The sequence below is a fragment of the Mus musculus genome, chromosome 10 (assembly GCF_000001635.26).
Source record: "Mus musculus strain C57BL/6J chromosome 10, GRCm38.p6 C57BL/6J".
NCBI lineage: Eukaryota > Metazoa > Chordata > Mammalia > Rodentia > Muridae > Mus > Mus musculus.
This window is the reverse complement of record NC_000076.6, coordinates 120361268-120387374: the sequence shown is the minus strand read 5'-3', so window position 1 is coordinate 120387374 and position 26107 is coordinate 120361268. Positions and strand designations below refer to the sequence as shown.

Here is a 26107-nt window from a genome sequence, read left to right as displayed (position 1 = left end):
AAATGCTCACAGCGTTTTTAGCATACAAATTGCCAATTAAACATCTACAGTTTTCCATCCCCTCTACAATTTTGAATGTGGGACCTATTAGCTGATGGGAGAAGATTGACACCGTCAGTAGCAGACTAAAATGCTTAACAAATCCAAGACACTGAGCTTTGTCTGAGTCTCTGGCCCTTGGCTCGGCTAATTAAATATTGCGTTAATTAGCCTCGTTCCTTAACTGTTTCTTGATCTCTCGGTAGAAATTTGTCTTTGGGGGTCCAGGTTCTCAAGCGAAAGGAACAGCTTAGGGCCCATGAAGGAGAACTGTCTTGACTGCTACCGAGAGATGGAAGGAGAGGTCCTCCTATTCTCTTCCTCCTTCTGAATAGCCAAGGACCTTAGCCCAGAGAATGGTGCCCACCCACTTTGAGAGTACTCCTCCTCCCCATTATAGGTTTCTGGAGATACCCTCACAGACACACCTAGAAGTACGTTTCCCTGGTGATGCTAGCTCCAGTCCAGCTGACCCTGGGGATCAACCACCACGTCCATCCTTCAGCCTCTTTTCTAACATCCATCTGAGCAGCCTCTTCGTTCCGAGATGGTTTCTAAGTATCTCTTTTCCAACATCCATCTGAGCTGCACTGTTATTCCTGGATGGTTTCAAAGTATCTGTCAGCTGCCTAAATTCTTCTCTCACACATGGTTTCTAAAATTACCTATATGTTCACGGCACTCCTTCCGAGAGAAGAGAATCCTCACATCTCCTAAAGAGAAGGTGCTATGAGCATTTTCAATCCTGATTTAGATAAGTGAGCGTTCTGGGCGATCTGCTACCCCACACAGCCAAATAAGCGGGCTACAGCTTCTCAACAGTGGTGGCTTTCTGAGCATTCAAAAGTCACAGAGAGGGTAAAACAAGCATTGCAGGAGTCTGGTGGCCATTTCCTGTGCTCAGTCCTTTCTCCTCATTATAATAATGGTCACATTGTTTACTAGTGTTAGCATCTTTCTTATCCTTTGATGTTTTGGCTTCTCATTAGAGAACTACTGGAGCGCATGCCACCGAATGGTTTGTTCCATGCAGCCCACCGGCACATTTACACTCCTGTGTTTTACTATCTAATATGTGGTGGCCATAACCGGAGAATGCAAGACGTGCCTTCAGAAGAACCCTGGCCCCTATAATTTTTACCAAATCATGCTTCGTCATGCCCCCGTTTTCCCCAGTGCCATGCAGCGTGCACAGATGCATGCTGAGCAAAACTGGGGAGCGCTTCGGAGCTTTGTAAGTGAATGTGATCTACATATCGGGCGAAGGACTGGGAAATGTACACCCTACCCTGCAGCCTGGCAGTTGTCACAGGACTAACTTGTACCCTCTTAGCTGACTCCTGAAGGAGCCCGAGAAAGCCATACAGGTGTCAGGAGAGAGACCCAGCCACTCTGAGGCAACTAAGCAACTAGCTGTTCTCTGAAGGACTTAAGGGCACTGCAGAGCAGACTGGGGGAAAGAGCTGTTCCCTTTACAGGAATCCCAGCAGAAAGCAACACAGAAGAAGGTGTCCACTCCCCTAGGACTGGAGTTATAGGCAGTTGTGAGCTGCCCTGGTGGGGGTACTGGGAACTGAACCCAGGCCCCCTGCAGGAGCAATAAGTGCTCCTGAGGGCTGAGCCATCTCTCCATCCACAAATGCAATAAACTGCAAGCTTCTTTCTAAAGAAATTCCCTACAGTGGTACATTTTAAAGACTGCCTCTCTTTCCCAGAAACACCCCTCCCTCCCCCTCCCCAGAGCCTTTAAAGACTGCCTCTCTTTCCCAGAAACACCCCTCCCTCCCCCTCCCCAGAGCCTTTAAAGACTGCCTCTCTTTCCCAGAAACACCCCTCCCTCCCCCTCCCCAGAGCCTCACAGGTAGGAGAACAGGAAAGACTTAAAGCTGAGCCTTGCAGGCAGCCACTGAGTACTAAGGGGCTACCTTCTTAATGCAGTGTCATATTACAGCAATACTAGGAAAAAGCTTTAAGGAATTCTCATCCATGCCCAGTACATACTACTTCAATGTTTACTGACTAGATCCATGGGTAAACAGAACCCATGGGTCAGAGGTAGTTTGTAAGCCACTATTAACCATGATTCCTGTGACAACTGTGAATGCAAGGGCCGTCTCTCTGTCTGTCTGTGTGTGTGTGTGTGTGTTATGCGTGCGTGCATACTCCATTCATGATTCCCCCCATTCTTAAGATCGGTTGGGGAGGGCAGCTCTATCCACTAATCAGGTACTTAAAATAGCCATGCTAGTGGTGGATGAAGGAAGTCAGTCTAGATAACATCTCTGTGAACTGTGTGCCTGTGAACTTTAAATCACACGATACAAAGGAAACTTCCATTGTCTTGTGTGGGGCTTGGGGGCGGAGCTGAACAAAGCACACGAAACACTCTTGTTTTGGTGGCCAAGGATATTCCTGGAAGGCTGGAAGCCAGAATCTTCAAGGCCACCACAATGACAAGACTCCAGTGACAGACCGGCAAACTACAGGACCGTGTGCACCACAAGTGCATAGTGCAGAGGCCTGTGATCGCTCCCAAGGGTGCCACCAAGGTCTTTGATATTGAACAATGAAATCATAAACACTATTGCTGCCCCTGCTGCCACTGCTGCTACCAGCGCAGCCCACCCCAGTGCTATTAAGTGGTGTTTATTACATTCCTACCGCCCGCAGTTGCTCTGTGCACTTTAGTGACTTCTAATTTAGTTACCCCCAACAATTCAGCGAGGCATCCATGTTACACCGATGAGGAAAGTGACATTTAAACTGCTTAAGAAGTCATGCAACTCCTTGCGTAGAGTGAGTCCCAGACCCCAGTTTTGGTCTATCTTATTCCCAAACCGTATCTTATAACGCTATCTTGAAAGTCCTTTCCTGGCAGAACTCCCCAGGTACCAGGAGACTGTAACCTCCAAACTATATTAAATTTCTTGGAGGGAATCCCTCCCCCACCCCAAGGCCCAAAAAGGCTGCCTTGTAATAGCTCCACCTGACTGACTGGCTTCCACATCCTGAAAGAGCAAATTTATTTAAAAAAAAAATGTTACAGCAGTGACATTCCCTCCCAAGATCAGAGGTGCATACACATAGGTGGCAGCAAGCCCAGACATACCAAAGCGTGTTATCTAGAGCCAAGGACTTTACACCACTGCATCTGTAGGGAGACAAGCATCTCATTTCAACAGACAGCTTGTTCATATAGTTGGGATCCTCCTGGCGGAACTGACAGGGAGTCGGAAGAGCATCCTAAAACAAAGAGAGCGGTTATTGCCCTCTCGGAGGGGCCCCTGCGCGCCCTGGGGTTCTGCTCTTCAGTGTAACTGAGCAGAACTCCGGTTGGCTCCCAGGAAAAGCCTGGCGGCACTGTCAGATTGAGTGTGGCTAGCATTATTTATCTATTTACTACCCATCATCTCTGGGATTCCTTGAAGGGGACAATGAGTCACAGCCAGTATTTAGGCAGCAGTGGCACTGTCACTCACTGGGTGTCAGGAATGGCTTCCTTCACTCTTCAGTCCGTGACCAAGTGAATGCACTCAGCAGTTTCCAGGGATAGCTCAGACGAGCCAGGAGAGCCATCTCACCGTAAGGTAAAGCAGGTAATGCCTGTACATTGTAGAAAGAGGGACTGTGCTGCTGCCTCATCGGACAGAGCAAGGCAACATCCAAGGGAAAGTCTGTGCGAGTTGATTTCAGAGCCAGGAAGGGGTTCCCATCAGCCACCACGGGCAGGCCAGCACAGTGGAAGCCAAATTAACTGAAGCCAAACTCCATTGGCACTCTGTCTCCCTTCCTTATTGTCATTTGGTTTGGTGACACAAAGTGATCTTTTTCCAAGAATCGGGGATGGGTTAACTTGCTGGAACTGGTCCAGTTACCTGACAGGGAAATTTGCTCAGCATGAAGGAAGAGTGTGTTAGTGTTGCTTGCTTGCTTGTTTGTTTTCGTCCTCTGGCTTAGTGGGTCTTGACTCCTTTGTGGTGGTGGTGGTGGTGGTGGTGGTGGTGGTGGTGGTGGTGGGGCTGTCAAATGACTCATTCACAGAGGGCTTCATGTCAGATACCCTGCACATCAAACCTTTATATTAGGATTCATAACAGTAGCAATATGACAGTTATGAAATAACAAAAATAATTTTATGGTTGGGGGCATCACCACAACATGAGGAACGTATTAAAGGGCCGCAGCATTAGGAAGGTTGGGAACCACTGTTTGGCTGAACATTTCATTACTAAATCAACACCTCTCACTCTTGTGGTTCTGAGAGGGAGGGACGGAGGGGGAGAAGGGAGGGGGACGTAAGATAACAGGGTAGAAAGACGGACTCTGAGCAACTTTTGACTCCCAGAATTTACCACTGTGGAAGGTGTATCATCACGGCGCTGGCTATATTCAAAAACTTATATCCTTGCTAGTCAGTTGGAGTTGGGGTCTCCTTGTATTCCTAAAAGCCTACAGTCATTTTCTTTGATTTACTTGAGACTCATCAGAACTCATTATCTAGGTTCTTATATCTTGGTTTAATTCTTGTTAGCTTTCATCACATGAACTGACTTATAAGAAAAAAGATAAAGAGATATATAAAAGATAAAATCATATCTAAAAAGTGTGTTAGCTTTCTATTACAATAACAGAATACCTGAGGGAATCAAGTTAAAAAGAAGAAAATGTTATTTTATCTCAACGTTTGGACATTTCAGGCCACAGAGGTTTGGCTTTTTTGCTTTGGAGAAGAAAAATTTTCTTCCAGGCAATGAGAGGATTTAGACATTACATAGAAACCTTTCTGAAAATGTGTTCCATACAGAAGACAAAAATGTGTCAGGCTGGGTCAGGTGGCTGGACCGAGTCTCTGCGGCCAATCTCATTCTGCACTAGGGGCGTGGATTGTTTTGAGCTGTGAACGTAGCGCTCTCTCCAGCTGGGCAAGAAATGCTCAGCATTGAGATCTCTGACTAGTAATCATGCCTTGATGTAAATATGCATAAACATTGTATGTATAAGCAGGCTCGAAATGAGCTGTTCTAAATAACTTCTTCCGTGTAGCGAAGCAATGTACCATGGGTGAAAATTGAGTATCGTGGGTGGTCACAGTCCCAACGGCATCAGGCGGTGAGCACAGAGACCACTCAGGACAAGGGATTAAAGGCAAGAAATGTATGAATTTCCTTAGTAGGGAGCCATGGGAGTGAGGGGAGAACAGTGGGAAGATAGAGATGGATGGGCTGTACGGGAACCTGTACAGCATCCGTAGAGAAGGCCAGCATCTTCATCCTGCCAATAAAACATAACATAAGATTATAAACTCCATCGCTGTTGAGGCTACGTCTTACATTCCTGTGTCGTATGCACCATAATAATGTATAGCTCTCATTTGTTCTATAGTCAAATATGAGAGCGAGTGACAAGAAAAAAATAAGACAAGGGAATGAGTAACTAGCGTTTATCCCAGGTACCTTTGCATCTGCAGCCTTATCTGAATACTTTAGCGTTTGAAAGGAATAAAAGAGGAATAAAAATTAACATTATGATAGACGAGGATTAAGAGGGGTATCGGTAGAGCCTATTTGATGTCTACTTTCCTCGAAGTCTAAGGAGAAACAAGATGCTATTTGATTTGTGAAACACTTGAGCCTTCCCATGTAGCCTAGGCTAGCCTCAAACTCGGGATCTTGGCTGCCTCAGCCTCCCTAGTTCTGAGATTGCAAGCATGTACCCGTGTACCTGGCTTGACATATTGAACTTAAAACAACAAAAAACACTTTTCTGAGCCAAACAGTTACCATAAAAGATTGGTTTTTCTAGTGCTGATTTGCCCTTAAAATATATTGGAGACGTTCTTCCTAATCCTGATCTTTAAAAAATTGTTACTTTAAAATACAGTTTTCTCATTTGGTCATCTTTTGCCCTCATGAAGCGATTGTCCCAGAAATATTTTAGTTATATATTCTTTAAATGATGCCTTTTCAAGCAAGCTGGCAAAACACTGACTTTCATTTAAAATAAATAAATAAATAAATAAATAAATAAATAAATAAATAAATAAATAAATGCATGGGGGTAAGCGGAATGATTACCCAAAAGGCCTCCCTCTGGGGCCATGTGGTACAGAGATCTAGTGGGGACGCAGACTAGGTACTCTGGGCCAGAGCTGGGACTTCCTAACAAGTGACCTTGTAGCTTCCTGAAGGTCACCTCACCTACTCGTGTGAAACTCAATGTTCCTACTTCAGACAGCCATTGTGAGACTTATGCCGGGCCCCTGTGTATTAAATCACTTCATTGAATACGTACTGTACTGCTCCCATCTGGGCTGTAGAAACACAAAATTAAGTCACCTCAGACATTACCTCACCTGAGTTATAATTAAAGATGCTCTTGTTTGGTGACGTGCAGAAGCAGGGTTCAGACCTATGTCCCTAGAAAAGGCTAAACAGTCCTAAGCTAAAACTTCGTCGTAGTTGTTGTGTGACCGAGAGCCCGCTGGAGAAGCTGAGGTAGATAATTCTGGGGTTGACATAAAGTTCCACTTGGGTTTGGAATTGAGTAAGTTGGGAAGCCAGCCAGCCACATGTCCCTATTCTAAAATAGGGACAGAGACCTCGTAATTCACGGATTCAGGAAAAAAAAAAAAAAAAGTCACGAATGCACAGAACAGTAGGGAAGGACCAACAAGAAGGCATCCAGGATGCGTGAGAATGTGGAAAAGGAAGGATTCACTTCCACCAGTGTTGAAAATGCTTCACGACGTAAGCTAACTCGATCGGGAATAGCTTGGATTGAATATTAAGCTTCCTCCAAGGAAAATGGCTCTGCAGCTGAAGTCAGCCGCACGCCGGTGCCGAGAAGAGAGTACTGGATCTTGGGGTCTAGGAGAGAGAGGGGTCTGGTGAGTGCCACCGGGTTCCTACCTCATAAACCACCCATCCCTTTGTAGATCTTGAGAACGTGGGAGGTTATCCCTAAAACTATGATTCATTCAGCTTTTAAAATTCAGTTTTTGTGACCACCTGTTCTAGGAAATACTTAGGTAGCCCAATGACTCTCTCAAGCCATTTCAGAGCTGGGTGTGATGTCACCCAGCACGCCCATTATCATGGTAGAATTCAAAACCTGCCTCAGCTACACAGTGAATTTGAGGCCATCCTGGACTACATAAGACCCTGTCATCACCCCACCCACCCACCCCCCAAAAAACCCTAGAAAAATAGGTAAATAATATAAAATGTTACATGATTCAGTGTAAGACCGGAAACAATGTTTTTGGTCAATGAAGCAAGAATTGACTCTGTATCTTTTATGGAAAGTAAAATATAATGAAAATAACCACACTATTTCCTCTCATAAATACCGTACATATGCCAGGTGTGGTGGTGTCTGCTTTTAATCCCAACACTTGAGAGGTAGGGGCAGGCAGATCTCTTGAGTTTAAGACCAGCCTGGTGTTCGTAGCAAGTTCCAGGCCAACCAAAGGTATATAGTGAGACCCTGTGTCACGGGGTGTGGGTGTGGGTGGGGGTGTGGGTGTAATTACTTTGCCCTATTGCTTCATGGCTCTCAGAATCCCCAAAATATGCTATTTCCTTTTTCATATCTGCTCTACAGTGTCATGGGCTTCAGACCCCAAGCTGTTCATATGGACGTTAAGACAGTGATTTGCTTTGAGTTCAGGTTGACCTAGCCTTGGATAAGCTAACCTGTGCAGCAGTACACTGAAGGTTAGAGAGGTTCCTCCTTGTCTTGATAGGATCATGTCCCATTAATACAAAGCATTTCTTCTAAGTTTCTCGATGCTGCTCTTGGTGGCGATGGTGAAGGTTATTTTCTTCATGAGCTGAATTTTAGAAGTTTGGAGTGGAGTCCAGGGAGATGGGTTGGTGAATAAGGCAACTGAAGCACAAGCTTAGGTAGGTCCCAGCTTCAGGGCCAGTAGCATCACATAGAAGCCAGGTATGTTGGCTCACGACCCTAACTCCTCGCTGGGCAGGCAGAGATGGATGGATTCCTGGAATGGGCCGATCAGCCAGCCCAGCCAAATAAGTGAGCTCCAAGCTGACTGAAAGTCCCTGTCTCAGAAAGAGGGCTGGCAATGCATGTAGCTGGTGAATAAAGGCTACTTGCTGTCAAGATGGACAGTCCGAGTCCCATGGAACCCACATGGTAAAAGAGAACCAATCCCCACAGGTTGTCCTCTGGACTCCTATCTATGTGATGGCAGCCATACATGAGCCTCTGTGAATGAATGCAGACATAAAATATGTAAGTGTAAAAAACTCTATTTAGACAGAGAACTACTGAGGAAGAAGACACCCGACGCTGGCATCTAGACTCCACGTGCACACACACATGTGCATGTGCACACACACACACACACAGGTGAACACAGATACAACTGTGTCTCGACACATACACATGCATCTAGACTCCATGTGCGCACACACACATGGATGTGCACACACAGATGAACATAGACTCCACGTGTATGTGCACACACACATGCATCCAGACTCTATGTGCACATACCAGTGAACATATATATGCCACACATACCCATGCATCTAGACTTCACATGCAAGAAGTTTAAATGAAGGGAACCCAAATAAGTTCTTTCAGTCTCTTGTGGTGAATTCTCCATGCAGGGAGAGGCTGAAGACCAGCCAGCTGCCCGCACTGAGCAAGCCTGCTGTGTGCACACACTCAGTAGAAACAGAACCATTGGAGTTGAAACAGGTTGCTGCCTCTTCAGGAAAACAATCATTATGAGATCTCCCACTGTTAGAAGGAGAAGATTCTGAGGGAACTGGTCTACCTGGGCCTCGACAGCTCCTACTGACTATTGGCATCATTGACTATTGGCATCGGCCCCTAAGAAAGAGCTGACCTAGCAGGGCTTGGCCCCCACAGTGAACCCCACCCCCAAGTAGGCCAGAAAGCACAGCTGTTCCGTTGGGGCTGGCCCTGGACTAGACTGCTTTGTCTAGTCTGTGGACGTGAAGGGGTTTCCTCAGGAGAGAGAATGAATGGGTTCAGTTTGTTTCCGTTTCAGAAATAAACTCAGGGAGATTAAAGTTTCTATGCCTTAGTTTCCTGGTGAGAAAATAAAAACAACGAGGAGTATACCTTCCTTGACAAGGGATAAAGGATTTTTACCTCTCTGTAGGATGTGTGTGTGTGTGTGTGTGTGTGTGTGTGTACAGCATATTATATATTTATCAAGATTTATGAAAACATAAAGCTATCCACTCTAGAGATTAATAAGCAGAGTTATCACTCAGTCCTGAGGAAGATGGAGTGGCCAGTGTGTGTCTGCTTCCCTGTCTCAACACTTAGCTCTGAGCTAAGTGATGCTCCAAGGCAGATAAGAAAGAAGTGGGCGCGATTTGTTGCCCAGAAAGCATCCAGCTGGCAGTTTACTTCCTTTCTGTTTTTATGAATGGCGGTCATATTATGATTTGGTCTGTTTTTCCTGACCAGAGCCATTCATAAAACTAAAAACAAAACAAAATAACAAGAAGAAGAACAGCAGCAGCAGCAACAACAAAACTTTCTGGGCACAGTCTGGAGCAAATGGGTGCCAACGGCTGGGAAAACATCCCAGCGGCCTTAACCGCAACCCGCGTTGAAGGCATTCAAGGGTCTGTTTGTTTGGTGGCCTGAGAAGTAAGAAGTGCTGTGTCTAAGTGTAGCCGGGAGAAGGTCTGTGACATGAACTAGGCTGGGAGCCAAGGCTGGCAAAAGTTCAGAGATTGTCTTTCTCCTCACTGAAGTGTCAGGACCTAATTCATGGAAAATTGGGCGAGCTGGCAGCCCTCTCGGAGTTTCATTGAGACGCGCTGTTCAGGACTCGCATGAATGGAGCTCCTTAGCCAAAAAAGGAGGGGGCTGACGAGCGGTCGGAGCCAGACAGCCTTCGAGAATGTGTGTGCATTCGAAACGGTCTGGGAGGAGAAGTACAGGTGTAAGTGGCAGGGGAAAAGAGGAAGAAAGGCCGTCTCGACTTAAAAGCGACCCTTTGAAAATGAGCACTCTCTCGGCACACACTTCTGACTCCTAAGAGGCGTGAAGCGCACTGTGCTTCCTGGGTTCAAGTCAGCCTAGGGAAAAAAGGAAACATCTCAAAACCTGGGCTTTGATGCTGTTATCTCTGCTGTGAATTAAAGTCATGAGGCAGACTTTTTTTTTTTTAACAGTGAAAATATCTCTTTTTAAAATCTCATCCATCTTTTAAAAAAAATACTCTGCTAATTTTATATAATGATTTCAAGATCCAAGAAAAACATCACTCCCTTACAGACATTCTGTATTCCGAACACAGTGAGTTTAACCCACCTCCCGTGTCTCTGAAGGACTGGAGCAATTTCATCTCTTTGGCTTGAATCTCTAAGTCAAAGGTGGCTCGGTTATACTTGCAAACTTCAGGAATGTGTAAATGGAATTAACAGGGCTTATAATCAGACACAACCCTGCTGTCAGGAAGTGAGTTAGCAAAGGTCTGGGACTTCAGATCTGTCTTTTGTCTCACTGAAGAATAACAGTAATTTCTGGAGCTTGATTGGAAAATTAATTCAGGCTGCAGAGAGATCTCAGAAGTTTCACTCAAAAGGGGAAATAGATATTATGGATATAGATATGAAAATAAACTATAGATCTGAGAAAGGACTATATCCAAAGCAGCAGAAGGACCCCTAGGTCTTTTAGTCAGGGTTTCTATTGCTGTGATGAAACACCATGATCAAAAACAAGCTTGGTGGGGGGGCGGGGGCGGGGAGGGATTTTTATTCAGCTTACACTTCCACAGCACTGTTCATCCCTGAAAGAAATCAGGACAGGAACTCATACAAGGCAGGAACCTGGAGGCAGGAGCTGACGCAGAGGGCATAGAGGGCTCTGCTTACTGGCTTGCTCCCCATGGTTTGCTCAGCCTGCTTTCTTATAGACCCCAGGTCCACCAGCCCAGGATGGCACCACCCACAATGGTCTAGGCTCTCCCCCAACAATCACTAATTAAGAAAAAGCTTAACAGACTTGCATACAGCCTGATCTTACGGAGGCATTTTTTTCAGATGAGGTTTCTGCCTCTCAAATGACCCTAACCTGCGTCAAATTGACAAAAATGTAGCCAGCAGAGGCCTCAATGTTGGAAAAAAAAATTTTTTTTTTGTTTCATCTTGTTTTTTAATGAGCAAATCATTTGAATGGATGACTACTTAGTAAGCACTTGAAAGATGTTTCGTGTAATTAGTGAGGAGGGGAATTCAAATTGGCATTTAACTTTCCACCCGGTTGGAAGTCAAGACTTAAAAAACGACAGACGATTAACAAGCGCTGGCACATCCGTGGGGAAAAGATTAGAACACTCTCTCCCGCACCAGTGGTGGGTCTATAAAATAGTGTGCCTGCTTTGGAAAGCCATCCGGCCACTGCTCAAGTCGGGTGGGGGTGGAGCATTGCCATTACCACTCAGCAACACCGCTCCTAGGTGACCCACAATGAATGAAAGCCTACCGTGGTGGAATATGTCCATGAAAGCTCACAGGAGATGCTCTCAGTAGCCAAGAGGTGGAAACAGCCCAAGTAGACACCAACCAATGAGCATCCAGATAAGTAACATGGGGGAGTACTGCTTGCCATACAAACCAGTTAACTGTTGACGTCATAGGAGTTGTTACAAAAGGGTTGACAGATTAAGGCAGAAAGGATGTAGGTGGGCGTACGGTTCAAGGACACACAGTTCCGTAGTGGCTGGGGAAACGAGGGCGGCAGGAGCCCGAGGCAGCTGGCCGCTTTACTCTCTCTGTTTGGAGGCGCAGAGAGGTGAGCGTGGTTGCTCAGCTTCCGTACTTCAGTCTGGAACACAGACAGTGGGATGCTGCTGTGACAACTTCGAGGGCGGGTCTTCTCTCTGGCTAAAACTTTTCCGGAAACATTTTCACAGACACACACACACACCCAGGGGTGTGTTTCCATGGTGATTGTAAATCCAAATATCTCAAATATTACCATATGACTTTCCCTCCTCACCTGGAAACAGAGAGAGAGAGAGAGAGAGAGAGAGAGAGAGACAGACAGACAGACAGACACAAAAGCACCTGTTGCATGATTCTTCCACTATGAAATGTCTGAAACAAGGCAATTTAGGTAACAGAAGGCAGACTGATGCTAAATTAAGCTCAGGAGGTTGACTAGGAAAGTGGAGAGCCATGGGGAGTGGCTACAAATAGATACAAAGTTTCTTTTATGGAAATTTAAAAATGTTCTCAAATTAGGTTGCGGCGCTAATTATGCACCAGTTGCGTAATAAAGATTCCTCTCAATTCACTGACTTCAAATGAGTGAATTTCGTGGTTTGTAAGCTTTATCTTGGTAAAGAGTCTTCCAACTCTTCCAGTTCTATGATAGCAGACTTAAAACCAAGTTATTCCTATAGCAAGCCTATTCCGATATGAGTACTAACCCTATTCTGTCATTCCTCCACATGTGGAGGCTCTCTAACTTAGATGAACTTCCGGGGTGTTCAGTTTTCTCCTTGCTTTGCAGGTCCCCAGCCACACTGAATGAACTCACTGAACACTCAGGTTCTTCCCTCCCTGGGTCTCCCTGCAAACTAACACCACTTCTTTTGTTTGTTTCTCCCTCAGCCACAACAAGTCGTTCAGAAGAAGCCTGCTCAGGTAAGACACGCCCCCTTGTGATTATTCTCAAAAAAAAAAAAAAACTCAAGCAAAATACATATGGAGAAAGGTTTCCAAGCCTTTAATTGGCATTTTCTTATTCTGATTATGACAATGTCGAAAAAGCATTGAACATTTGTTGTATCCTTCAGAACCAGGAATTATATATATGTATGTATGTGTGCGTGTGTGTGTGTGTATGTATAGATAGATAGATAGATAGATAGATAGATAGATAGATAGATAGATAGAGATAGTCTGAGATTATATTATTACAAACTCCAGACAAGGCCAGTGAACTAATTCAGCCGGTAAAGGCACTTGCTATGCCGACTTCTAGTGCCAGAGTCCACTTGCAGGGCGGCCATGTTTGTGTGCAGATAAACAAATCCGTGAACAACAGGAAACCATCAGGGTCTTTGGTGTCAAAGAAGCATCAGTAATGTACAAAATAAAACTGTGTCAGGGCTGTAAATAAATATTTTAATTTTATTGTATGTTTTACCAATACTTTCCTTTTGGGTTTGTTTGGTGTCTGTCTGTTTTGAGAGAAGGTCTTTCTACAAAGTTCTGGTTTTGTTTGTATGTTTGTTTGTTTTAAGATAAGGTTCTTCTACATAGCCCTGGCTGTCCTGGAACTCACTCTGTAGACCAGGCTGGCCTTGAACTAAGAGATCCGCCTGCCTCTGCCTCCCGAGTGCCGGGATTAAAGGTGTGCGTCACCATGATGGGGTTGCTTTACCAATTCTTTTTTTTAGGTTTTTTGAGACAGGGTTTCTCTGTGTAGCTCTGGCTGTCCTGGAACTCACTTTGTAGACCAGGCTGGCCTCGAACTCAGAAATCCGCCTGCCTCTGCCTCCCAAGTGCTGGGATTAAAGGCGTGCGCCACCACGCCTGGCTGCTTTACCAATTCTTAACTGCTAAGTTTTGTCTTTCCCTCCTGACCACCTGTAGCCCCTTTGACTTGATACATAACTTACTAGTTGTAAATGACTCTTAATAATATGACTGAAAATAGCTGATCGCTGACTTGTTCTGTGAAATCCTAAAACACCTCCAGTGAGGGTGATCAACTGGGAATTATGTCAATGTTTCCCATTCCTGAACTCTCAGATCTTGCTTTTAAAAAAAAAAGAAAAAAGAAAAGACCTAACTCTATTGAGGTAAAAGTACCCTTACTTCTTTTGGTCCATGAACCTGAAGATCCTTGTCTAAGCTACAGTGTATATATAAAAGCATAGGATTTGTGTTTGTTGAAGACAGAGATCTTTAAGAAGATATAACTAATGTATAAATTAATCACAATTTCCAAGAATGTAAACTAAGGAGGTATGAGAATCCCTCTCCTGGGCTAGGCTACAACTCAGTGGCAGAGGCTTGCAGAGCACCTGGGAGCTCCTGTTCTTTTCTTCCCGTTTGGATTTGAACAGACATGCAGAACACGAAGGTAGAACCTATTAAAGTAAGTCACTAAATAATCCCATGGGTCATGAGGTTTTCTCTTAAGTCATCATGTAGACCCCCCTTTACATAATTAAAAATAGCCATAGAGATGTTGGTTTCCCTAGAAAGTTGTCTCTCAAAAGAATGGTGCTTTGCTTAGACAAAACCCACGCAGGCAGCCCCAACGTGCGCTCCTCTAACACTACTGCTTGGGATAAAAGTACAGTTTTCAAAGACATATAAGGATACAGGGGGAGTGACTAAAATATGTACATGCATTGTTATTGATAAATGCAAATTTGTGATAAGACAGCAGCATCAAAAAATCACTTTGTTGTCCCAAACCTAAAAACCCAGCACAATTTGACCAGTACTAAAAATATCCAGTGTCGTATAACTAAATAAAATGCGAAAAATGCTGGATAAGGACTGGTGCTGTATATTTGAGTCAGAGGATATCACAGGCCTCAGCATGTACCACAGTCTAGAGATTAATAACCTTGTGCGGTTTGCAAGCATTGATTCCGAGTCTACTCTTCGGATTGTAGGGAAGGCGCACTGAACAAAAAAAACAATGTTTTAAGAGAAGGGTGAAATGCAGAGGTGAGGTTCCTACCGTAGCCACAGTGAGAGAAGAAACATATGCTTACACAAAACACCTAAACTCCGGGACAGCTGTGAGCATCTCTTTTGAATTCTGTTTCTTTACGGGAGAGCCTTAATACCATGGAAACTGGCATACACTTGCAATCCAGACCTAGAGAACGTGTTTCAAAACGCCTACGAGCACTGGCCACGCACACCATCCATTCTGTTGACTTGGTTTGGAGACCTTCGCATGGGTATTTATTTTCTATGAGCCGTCTACGTGATCCCGATGGGCGTCCAAGAACAAACGTGCTCAGTGATGAAAGGAAAAAAAGTGGCAAGATGTTCGGACATTTGTTGGATGAGCAAATGACCACAGAATGTCAATGCAGATGTAAAGTCAGGAGTAAGGGAAAGTAGAGACATGTTATAGTGAAGGGGAAGTCATGTGCAATAGTGGAGTATTACAGTGTAGGCTATATACATAGAAACATGTATGTATATATATGTATATATATATATAGAGAGAGAGAGAGAAAATAATAGTATATATTATATACACTATATATAGAATAGTATATAGTAAACAGTATATATAGTATAGAATATAGTATACAGTATATAGTATAGAATAAGATATACTATACATCCCATATATTTTGTGTATATAGCAATATATACATGTCTATACATTTATTCATATATACACACACACACACATATATATATGTGTGTATATATATATATATATATATATATATATATATATGCAATTGCCTCATAGGTAGAAATCACTAATGTGTGTCTGTAAAGGAAAGTACCAAGGATAATATAAGTGAAATCTCTCTCTCTCTCTCTCTCTCTCTCTCTCTCTCTCACACACACACACACACAAACGCACGCACACGCACACCCACCAGGGAATCAGAATCTAAAAGAAGTCACGGGGGAGGCAATAGGCGTCACTGATCTATCTGGCTGTCTTTACAGACGTTCTTCAGATTTTCCCTTTAAAGGAAAGCAGCTCAGACAGAATTAGCCGCGAGGAGAACACAGCTCATCGGAGTATCTAATTTATATCGTCTTGAGGCACAGTGATGAGTTATGTAAACATGGGTACTACAGGGAAGTTCGTGGAGGATAATGTAAATTTTACAGAGCTAAATGCTCTCTTCCCTTTCCATCTGTTTCCTTCCACACATACACACAGACAGAGAGAGAGATGACGTTTCCCTGGGACAGTGTGCACTGACTCGGGCTCACGCCTTGAGCTGGTGGCAGTTAGCACAGTTAAGTGTGTCACATGTAAAACGAGATAGTCATGCATACGACCTGAGTGTTTCCTTCTGGCCATCCCTGGGCTTTGTCCTGTGTATCCATCTAGGAAACAAAAATGGCCTAATAATTATTGTTCCCTAATTCACAAGAAAAAGCATGAGAAATGCATAATTATGTGAATACCCAAGGAGGATATTATATTAGAACTCGTTTTATTTGGCTGCTAAGTTTCTCATATCTCATGATTTACATTTTTAAAATGTTTAAAAGTTTTAATTCAAAAACATCCCCCCCACGCACACACACCTCGTGTTTTAATTGCATTTTTTAATGTTTTAAAATTTAAAAAAAAATAAGATTTAAAAAAAAATCAGAGGAATTGTATAGCAATTGCTAAATCCTGTAATTGAGATGAAAGCCATCAGAACACCCTTCCTTATATGAATGTCACATGAATATTGGATTACAGATGCTCTCTGGTAAAGAGTGCTTGCAGTCCCCTGGATAGGGACTAGCAAGCACTGTAAGGTCACTGTGAGGGGCAAGTTCAGCCTGATGCTAACTCTCAACATCTGTGTTTGTGTTTGTAAGCACATGTGTTTATAAAAGTTTACAGCAAGCTCTGTTATGCAGGGGGGTGAGTTTGGAGAACGCACCAGGTGCCATGAATCACAAACCTCAAGTCTGCCCCACAATCCTTATGGGCAGGAGCTCATCGCTTCCACTCTCATGGGTAAGCCTGCGGGGTTCACAGTGACCCCCCCCTTTAAATGCCCAAACCACAGAAAACAAAGCTTACTAGAAGCTCTACTCTGTATTTTAAAGTCCTAAAGTAAGCAATGCTTAGAAACTAGCTGATTACAAATCGGCAAAGTCTTCAGCAATTTGAAATAAGTCCTCACCACGTATATTGAAAACTTGTTTTAGAAGGAAAGAGTGATAGGGTTTTTTTTTTTTCTTCTTCATGTTATTATTATTGACAGAAGATACGGTTTTTCCTCCTGTTGTTTTTAGCTCTGCTTTCTTAAAAAGCCCCGCTAGCTTTTCTGTGTCCTACTGTTTCCCAGATACACTGAATCATGCTTACAAGTGGCCCCTTATATATAATCCAGACTTTGCTTATCAAAGGGAAAACGGGGATTTTTTTTTTTTTTTTTGGCTCTGTTTTGTTTAATTTCTCCCAGCATTCCTTCTTTCAGTATTTGAAAGCACCCCCTGAGTTACTGAAACAGGAATAAACCTTCTCTTTTCAACTTCCCATCAAGAGAACTAAAAACGGTTCAGCTTCTGAACGGCTTAAAACAAAGCATTCCACTTCGAAACAGACTTCTTACCTGTGGGGATCTTCCACGTGTGGTGTGGCGCAGGGGCGAGGGAATCCTGGGAAACCCCGTTGTCCTGTGGCGCTCACCCCTTCCAAGATGTTGAATGTTTTCACAGAAACTTCAAGGGTGGTTTTCGAGGCTGTTTACATGACAGACAACCTAAACAGTGTTTGGAGCAGAATGAGAGGTTTCGTTTGGGGACAGGCAAGCTGATACATTGTAGCCAGCATATCCTTCTCAAAGAAGGCATGTTTACTGGGTGCTTTTAGTCTAGACAGACCAAGGAGGAGGGAGGACGAAGGCATTCTCCCTCCAGTGCTCACCTTCTATCTACATGGTACGTTGGCCAAAATGCCGTAAACGGTTCGTAATAAATCAGACTTACGGTCACCGGCCGGCTCCCTTGGGAGCCTGTAATTTATTTGCCTAAGTCATAAAGAGCATTGATTGACTTATTCCCCTGCTCACATTCCTCCGAGCTGGTAAAACATTTTGTGGGCCAATAAATGTTTGGACCGAGTGGCAAACACGAAGGATCCCATCGAAGGCTTCGATGTTTTGCTGTATAGGAAATAACTTCTTTTGACTTCACCTCTGACCCCTGGCATTGCAGAGGTCAAGGGAAAAGGAGAGAGCGAGGCTGAAACCAGTGCGTACCCCAGCTGGAGGGCCTAGCAGCGGAGGGGAGGCGAAGGGCAGGGGGAGCACAGAAAAATGGTCCTGATTGTTAACCCTAAACAGATGCAGTGATTAGCTTAGCCCACAGTCCTCGCTCCGGACGGAGCATTGGCAGGTAAGGCCCGCTGCTTCCAGGCTGGGGTTGGCTACAGAGAATAAAGTAGCTCCTGAATGGAGGGGACAATTTCCAAACCTCAATGGAAGGCAAATTCAGCATTTCTGGACTTGACAGATTTGCTGTCGTCATCGTTATTGTTGTTTAGTTCAGTTTCCCAGCTGTATGAGTTAGCTTGCCCAAGAAAGAGCAGTGCTGGCTGGTCCTCCTGCTCACATCACAGATGGTCATCCCTCTCTCCTCACCTTGATGTAAGCTGGATCAAATTCAAATTTATCACGTATCTAAATAATTGTCTGCGCTTGTCAACCCACGTTAAGTATAGAGAAGAGCAAGGAGCTGTCAAGCCTGGCCGTTGTGAACCAGTCCTCAGTGGATCCAACAGAATGGGCTGCCTGGCAGGAAAGGGTCACCGAACCCTCCCGTAGCTGTGGAATCATCACTTAATACTACTACTTAATAATAATTAAGTAGCATGATACTTATTATACTAATTACTTAATAATTACTGAATAATACTATCTACAACGATTGTTGACTTTTTTTTAGTATTTTCATTCAAAGAGTCGGCACTCAGGGCAGAGCTGGGGAGAGGACACAGCGGCTAAAGCGCTTAGCACACAAACCTCAGGCCCTTAGAACTCCGGTAAAGGTCCAGTGGGCACTGTAGCCTGCTGATGACAGCCTCAGAGGGCATAAGTCATTGGAGATTCTTATAGCAAGCAGGTTAGCAAATACCCATTGACCTCTGCCTGCCCATGCACATGCAGATTTGTGCATGCATGTATGTGCACAGACATACGCACACATACACAACACAGAGAGGAGGTGGGGGAGAGACATATACAGCCAGGTGGTAGTGGTAATGCGTGCCTTTAGTTCCATCCCTGAGCTTGAGGGCAGCCAAAGTCTTGTACCAACCAACCAACCAACCAACTAGCCAACAAAACCTGCTCAAAAACAAAAAACAGAAAGAAAAGAAAAATATACAAAGGTTTATTACAACCAGTATGAACTTCTGTGATTTTTCACCCTCCTTACCATACACAACACAAAGATTCATATTGTCACCTGCCACCAAGTTTGCAAGGAAGTCTCTTCCACTACAGACCTCCTATCTACTCTTCCACCCCCACCCCCCCCCCCCAACTTAAGCCCCAAGCTCCATTCTTATCTAATATGGCTCACAGCCTTGCTTGTACCAATAGACACCAAGAGTTCACTCTGAGCACCAAGCGATCCCCTTAAGTCACTTAAGGCATGCCCAAAGGTGTGAGCATGGTGCCGAACCAACACGAAAGAGGGACATATTGGGGTTTTATCAGCAAGCTTCCAAAGCGATGGCAGACTTCCATGTGTACAAAAGAAAACCAGGGCAGAATGAGTGCAATTAACTGATAGTTATAACAAAAATATAGTTCCCTGACTTCCTCCCACCTGTTTTATGCTGGTTGTTCTAATTAGCAGTGAATGGCAGGGACATGTTTAGTGTCTCGTGCATTCACTGAGTGACGTCCCCATGCAAATCTGCTCCGAAAAGTCCGAAAAGTTTTAGCGTAACATTCCAGAAGCTGCGTTCTGAACAGGTAAACCTTGACCAGAGCGCTGGTATTTGGCTTCCCCAGTCCATTAACCAGCCCCTAATGAGGTGTGTGCAACTCTCAGGCACACTATGTCAATCTCCTTAGCATTTCAAGGCTGTCATGGGAACTTAACAGCAGTCAATGCTCCTTGGGAAATGGGTGGCAAATGGGAAGCCATCTTTAGAAACATCTGGAGAGGTGCAAGCTATGGTCCAGAACCCACCGCCACATCTGCTAAGTAACTAAAGAGGATTGAGCCTAGATGTTGATCTCTGTGGTGGCCATATCATCCCTTTGGGGACAGCAGAGACAGTCACTTATCCCAGATACCCCTTGTTTCTGTCTGTCCCTTGCACAGCACAGGAGCCATGGGTTGTAGGTTTAGTGGAAAGGAGGACTAGAGTCAGTTTTACAACCATATCTTTGTACCCAACTCGATTTTTCTTTTCTTCTATTAGTTGCTTACACCCTGGGGTGGGGGTGGTGGGGAGAGCCACACACGGAGCAAAAACCCAGGTCACTTAGAAAGGTGAGAGTTGGAAAGAGCTACCCACCCTACCAGTATCACTCTCTTGGCCAACCTTGGCATTGTTTTGGGGGGAGGCCAGCAGAGGCTAGGCCAAGCAATACGCTCTCCACTAACTAAACCTCTGAGAAACCCACCGTGCCAAACTTATGAGAGCCACATTGCCACCCAACGTTTAGTGGAGTGAGATTTCCCACCCTGAGCTCCTTGTTAAGTTCCCAATCCTAATTGATAGTTAGAAGCAGAAGAATTTCAAGGTCAGCGGAAAGAGACATAAATACAGCCACTCTCCGTGTTGTGTTAAGAGCTGCTAAGCAAAAGAATCAAGGGACTGTCCCGTTGGAGCTGAGTTGTAACTAAGAGGATTGGCTATTGGGATTTCCAGCCGCTCAGGTCCAGCAAGGCTCCTGGGAACCTTCCGCAAGGCTGATGACATTCCATCTGGCGCAAAGTCTCCTCCCGTAAGCTCATAGCCTGAGAACGTGCTATGATCTTCAAGTACTTAGGTTTCTAGAAAGAAGACTATCAAGCTGATAGAAACGGAATAATCATAGCTCCATCCAGGGGTGGTTTCCGCTTGACTTCATCCCATTAAATCTGCTCCCTGTGAGAGGGTGAGGTGGGACACAGCTACCTACTCCTCTGCTGTGGTCTCTTCCAGAGGAGCAACCTAAAGTGAGTCCATATCTCCTGTCATAAGGGGAAGTGAGTCCATATCTCCTGTCATAAGGGGAAGTGAGTCCATATCTCCTGTCATAAGGGGAAGTGAGTCCATATCTCCTGTCATAAGGGGAAGTGAGTCCATATCTCCTGTCATAAGGGGAAGTGAGTCCATATCTCCTGTCATAAGGGGAAGTGAGTCCTTTGGGAGGGGACAAAGGAGGGATCTGCCAAACAGTTTAGTGACTTTCAGGAATTTAAATATTAAGTGAAAAGACAGGGTCAGAGGGCGCCCCATCCTCGGCTTGTCTCTCATTCGCCTGCCCATGGCTTTGATCATGCTACATCCTCCTTTCTAACCAGGACTCCGTTGAGAATCTCGGGGTCATGGCCTGTTGCCTCGTCAAGATGTGAAGCCCACAGTTTGGCGGGGCCTGGGAGGCGAAGGGAGGTAGCTTCATGCGTTCCACATTTCCCACAGAACCAAAAGCAGACTAAACAAAGTCGGTGTGAGCTCCCGTGACTGGATGCCGCTGCGATTCTGCTTCCGAAGCTGCAATCCATTCATTTGTATGTGTGTTTATTCCTGGGATTTACAGCTCCCTCGGTCTTTAAGGGAAGAGAATGAATGCTTAAAACCTCTTGTGAAGGACTAAGGAAGTCGTGGGCTGTGTAGCAAGCCAGGATAGAGGCTCCACGACTCTGTGTGTGTGTGTGTGTGTGTGTGTGTGTGTGCACGTGCTCGAATTCATGGGAGGGCATGAGCCTCCTGCCATGAAGGCTTCTCTCCTCCCCTCCCCTCCCCTCCCCTGATTTGCTATGATTTCGAAGAAGCGTCACACATGGTAACATTTAGGAACCCCTTCACAGCTGAAGTGTTTCAGACACTAATGAATGGGAGCTCGGTTGTGTAGCACAGACGGGCTCTGAGGCATACTTTACTGAGTGGTATACTGTAGTGACCTGGGAAAGGAAGCGGGGTATAAATTGTGTCAGTTAGCCACCCAGACGAAATGAAGCCATGTGGAAAATCAAATCTATTAAAGTATGAAGGCTGTTGTAAGCTGGCCATTCTTAAAGGGGCTTCATTGGCTGCTGGAGTAAATGTTTACCCCTCTCCCAGATCTGTTTCACATGCCGTCTTTGGAGCCAGCCGGCAGCGTTTGATAAAAATCATCCTCCCACTAACGACACTCTTTATCGGAAATGTTTATTAGCTCCGCTTTACCGCCCATGTCCTGAAAGGTATTGCAGGTTTGTTAAATAAGCAGAAGTTAAAAAGAACTTTGTAGCTCACACCAGCTTGCAGGAACCCCAACAAATTCCAGAGCCATAAGGAATGAGGGGAAAGGGGGGCTGGGGTGGAGTTAGATTTATATGGGCGAGAGGCCCTGAGAAAACATATATATTAGGTTTTCTCTGCTTGGCTGGCCCACCGTTAAATGTTTGCCTGATGTTGACGGATTTAGTATTGAGATTGAACAGTTATGTCAAACTTAGCCCATTGCCTCAAAATGTGTTTTAATAAATGTAAAAATAAGGAAACTGCTCTCAGGAGCAATGTACTTGCAGGATGGGTCTGCTGTCGCTCTCCCACAGCCTTGGCTGAGGAGTTGTATACCAGCCCTGTTTGACCCAAACCTGCCCCTACTTGCCTTATATATAAGGGGTATATTGTTTGTCTGTACACTAAGGAACCCATCTAAAAAAACACACACACATCTAGCAAACGCCCAAACAGCATCAACTAGCAAAAGTTCAAATAGCATCAGCTACCATTACCAACATTTGGTGGGTGGGTTGACTTTCAAGAGCAGCTTTTTAAACCCGATGACTGTGGCACACCATGGGGAGAAACCAACTCTTTCTTGGTGAGTGAAGTCTCCAGAGACCCCACAGGCTACTTCTGACGGTAAACAATTGAATTTGCTGACCAGCAGCCATGGTGCCTTAAGTCAACAGTGACAAAAAACAGCCCAGGAAAAAAGACAACCCCTTGATTCCTCAATGACACGGGTTGAGTGCCTGGGAATAGAGGTCAGGCAGTGTCCCCCACCATGTTCCGCTTAAGCAAGCTCAGCGTGGTGCAGGCGACTCCTGGTTACAGGAGTGGTACTCTGGGCAAGCATTGTTCCCCAAACAAGGCCTAACCCACCTGCCTTCCGTGTGTTGCAGGAGACTGAAGAGACATCCTCGCAAGAGTCCGCAGAGGAGGATTAGGGGGCGCCGACATTCAATTTCTACCTCAGCATCAGTTGGATCTTTTGAAGGGAGAAGACACTGCAGTGACCAGTTATTCTTAACTGCCACGGTCTTTCTACTTCCTGCGGGGTGGGGCGGGGGCGGGGCTGGGCGAGGGGCGGGGCCGGGGTGGGCGAAATCGCATAACCTTGAGAAGGACTATATTAATCACTTTGTAATCCCTTCACAGTCCCAGGTTTAGTGAAAAACTGCTGTAAACACGGGGGACACAGTTTAACAATGCAACTTTTAATGACTGTTTTCTTTTTCCTTAACTTACTAATAGTTTGTGGATCTGATAAGCAAGGGTGTGTGGTTGAAGAAAACCTCTGTGGTGGGCTTAATCAGTCACTACATGCAAACCCTAAACCGGCACCCTGGTGACCGGGGGCATTCGTATAAGAAAAGCATTGTGTGTGACTCTGTGTCCACTCAGATGCCACCCCCACCATGATCATAGAAAATCTGCTTAGGACACCAAAGATGAGAACTAGACACTACTCTCCTTTCTTTGTGTATAATCTTGTAGACACTTACTTGATTTTTTTTTCTTTTTTTACTTTTCAATTCTGAATGAGACAAAATGCTGGTGTATCTTTTCATACAGCTAGCAAACCAGAATAGGTTATGCTCGTTTTTTGCTTTGTTTTGTTTTTCAAAAAGGGAAGTAAACGAGAACCGTTGACTCCTCCATTTATGGACTCATACACAGCAGCAGGAGTGATAAGCCCACAAGCTCTCTTTCCCGCCTCGGGAAATCTACACAGCCAAAAGCCACTTAGCCATAAATGACACTTGTCAGCCTTGAAGCATCGGAGATAACTAGCTGAGTAAAATGATCCTGTTTTGGAATTTAATGAAAAGGTTAACAGTACCCAATGAACCCACCCAAGTGATGACATGGGAGGAGCGAAACCGAAATCTCTTTTGCTATATAAAGGACACTATTTTTTAAAAAAAAATAATAAAAACAGCTCCCGCTCTCTGTCCTCTCTCCCTCCCTTCTCTCCCTCGCCTCTCTCTCCTCTCTATATTCCCTGTTCTTCATTGTGTACCAGTGTCCGTGAAAGACCGCAGTACCACTTACCTCAGATGAAGCCTGCGTGTTACATCCTGTAACACCTTTCATTTTGACATAAGATGGCTAGCCGAGGTGCATTATCTTGGTTCGGACTGCCATCTCTGCATTCACGCTGCACTTTTAGCCAGAGATGCAATAATCCCCACTCCTCAATACTACCTCTGAATGCTACAGTGAATTTACAGCCCTGCACTTGTTACACGCTGCTAGACACAAGCCCTGCAAGAGAAAGGAAAAAAAAAAGCCCACCAAAACCAAACCAAACCTTACTGGGTCGGCATCTCAGCCATCCCCAGTTCTCGACCATTCTTCTCTGTACTCTTACTCCGTCTCAGCAGGCTATGCATGTTTCTATGACTTTTTTTTTTTTTAATTAAAATGTTACAAATGCTTGTGGCAGCTTTCCTGCTAGATTGTTACATTAATTTGAAACAGTTTTGAGTCAAGTTGCTCCTAGGTTCTTAAGGAGAATTTTTTTTTCAGTGACACTACTTTGTATCACACACACACATCTGTAGTGTTCAAATATAAGTCTCCAAGTTTGTACCTCAAATGAATTATTGAAACAAATGGACTTCCTGATTTGCAAGGAACTACCTCCACACTTCCAAAGGAACGAACTTGCAGCCTATATCACTCATTGATTTCCTTCCCCCATGTTTGAAGGAGCTCAAACCTCACCTCTCCCTCATTGAAACATTTTTTTTGGTAAAAGACACTTGATAGAAACACAATTTTTTTACATACTTTTGCAAAAATAAATGAATTAAAATCAAGCCAACCTTCAAAGAAACTTGAAATTTTGCTACAACCAGCTCAGCCTTTTGCCTAATGCAATGAAAAAGGAAAAAAATAGATTTCTAAGATTTGTTGCCTAGAAGAATATGCTTGACCGATATTTTTTCATGTATTTTACACAATGTGATTTTTGTAAAAAAATGTCTCAAGCAGATTTGTTTTGGACGCTTCTTGTGTAGAGTTTCTATGCCTTTCTCTCCTATTAAGTGTGCTGACTTTCCAGAGTGTTACCCACTGGGCCAGGAGGTAGTTTCTCATAGTGGCTTGTGTCAGTATAAGTTAATACTGAAGCCAAATGAAACAAACAAACAACCATGTCTCTTCCAGCTGTTTTCAGGGAGGTTACTTCAAAGGCCACGTGCCGCTCTGAGACTGGCAGATGGCTCACTGTTGTGAGTCGCCAAAGGAGCTATGGAGAGATTAAAATTCAACATGACTGTTAACAATGCATTAAATAATCAAATAAACAGTGGCTTATAAATATCAGATTCTCATTCCGGGTCTTCGGATGGGCCTTACAGAAACCTCATTTTGGCCAGCTCATAAAAACTGAAGCAGCTTCTCGTGTTGGCCAGACTCGGCACACCGAGCAATTTCCATCTCTGATGAAGTTATTCCTTATTTCCTGTATGTTGTACAATCAAAACACACTACTACCTCTTAAGTCCCAGTATACCTCATTTTTCATACTGAAAAAAAAGAAAAAAAAGAGAAAAAAAAAGGCTTGTGTCCAATGGAACAGTGAGAACATCATAAAATTTTTATATATATAGTTTATTTTTGTGGGAGATAAATTTTATAAGACTGTTTTTTACTGTTGTTGGTCACAGCTAAGTAAGACTGGACATCTAACTTCTCTACCATTTCTGCAAGCTAAGTATGTTTGCAGGAGAAACTTATCAAGACGATTAACTGCATCCAACTTTCTCCCCGTTCCTTTGTGTGCCCTCTGACTTCGTTCTCTGTTCCTTGTGTAGAGTCGCTGTCTGTGATTGTACTTGGACGGCTTGCTTGTGGCAATACCTTCTCTAGTGGATTATCACTGTCTGCACAATAAACATAACAGCCTCTGTGGGCCCCGTGG

General features: G+C 44.4%; 1 protein-coding gene and 2 long non-coding RNA genes across 4 annotated transcripts in view; 1 reads left to right on the top strand and 2 right to left on the bottom strand.

Annotated features, from left to right (window-relative positions):
- Positions 1 to 26107, top strand: part of Hmga2 (high mobility group AT-hook 2) — a 115202-nt gene extending 89095 nt beyond the window's left edge. The window contains exons 4-6 of one of the 2 annotated variants that reach the window (NM_001347170.1): positions 12675 to 12707; positions 16650 to 16749; positions 23079 to 26107. In NM_001347170.1, the coding sequence (NP_001334099.1) occupies positions 12675 to 12707; positions 16650 to 16749; positions 23079 to 23086 (141 nt within the window). In that variant the 3' untranslated portion in view covers positions 23087 to 26107. The remainder of the gene's footprint in view (positions 1 to 12674; positions 12708 to 16649; positions 16750 to 23078) is intronic. The other variant, NM_010441.3, reaches the window with a different exon arrangement.
- 1700006J14Rik lies at positions 467 to 23241 on the bottom strand. Its single transcript, XR_003948966.1, has 7 exons — positions 23059 to 23241; positions 17351 to 17500; positions 16071 to 16118; positions 3915 to 5310; positions 3519 to 3642; positions 3149 to 3282; positions 467 to 638 (listed from the first exon to the last, which is right to left on the bottom strand). It is a non-coding gene; the product is annotated as an RIKEN cDNA 1700006J14 gene (long non-coding RNA).
- Positions 18669 to 23019, bottom strand: Gm40783. The gene is made up of 2 exons (XR_872121.2): positions 19572 to 23019; positions 18669 to 19084 (listed from the first exon to the last, which is right to left on the bottom strand). It is a non-coding gene; the product is annotated as a predicted gene, 40783 (long non-coding RNA).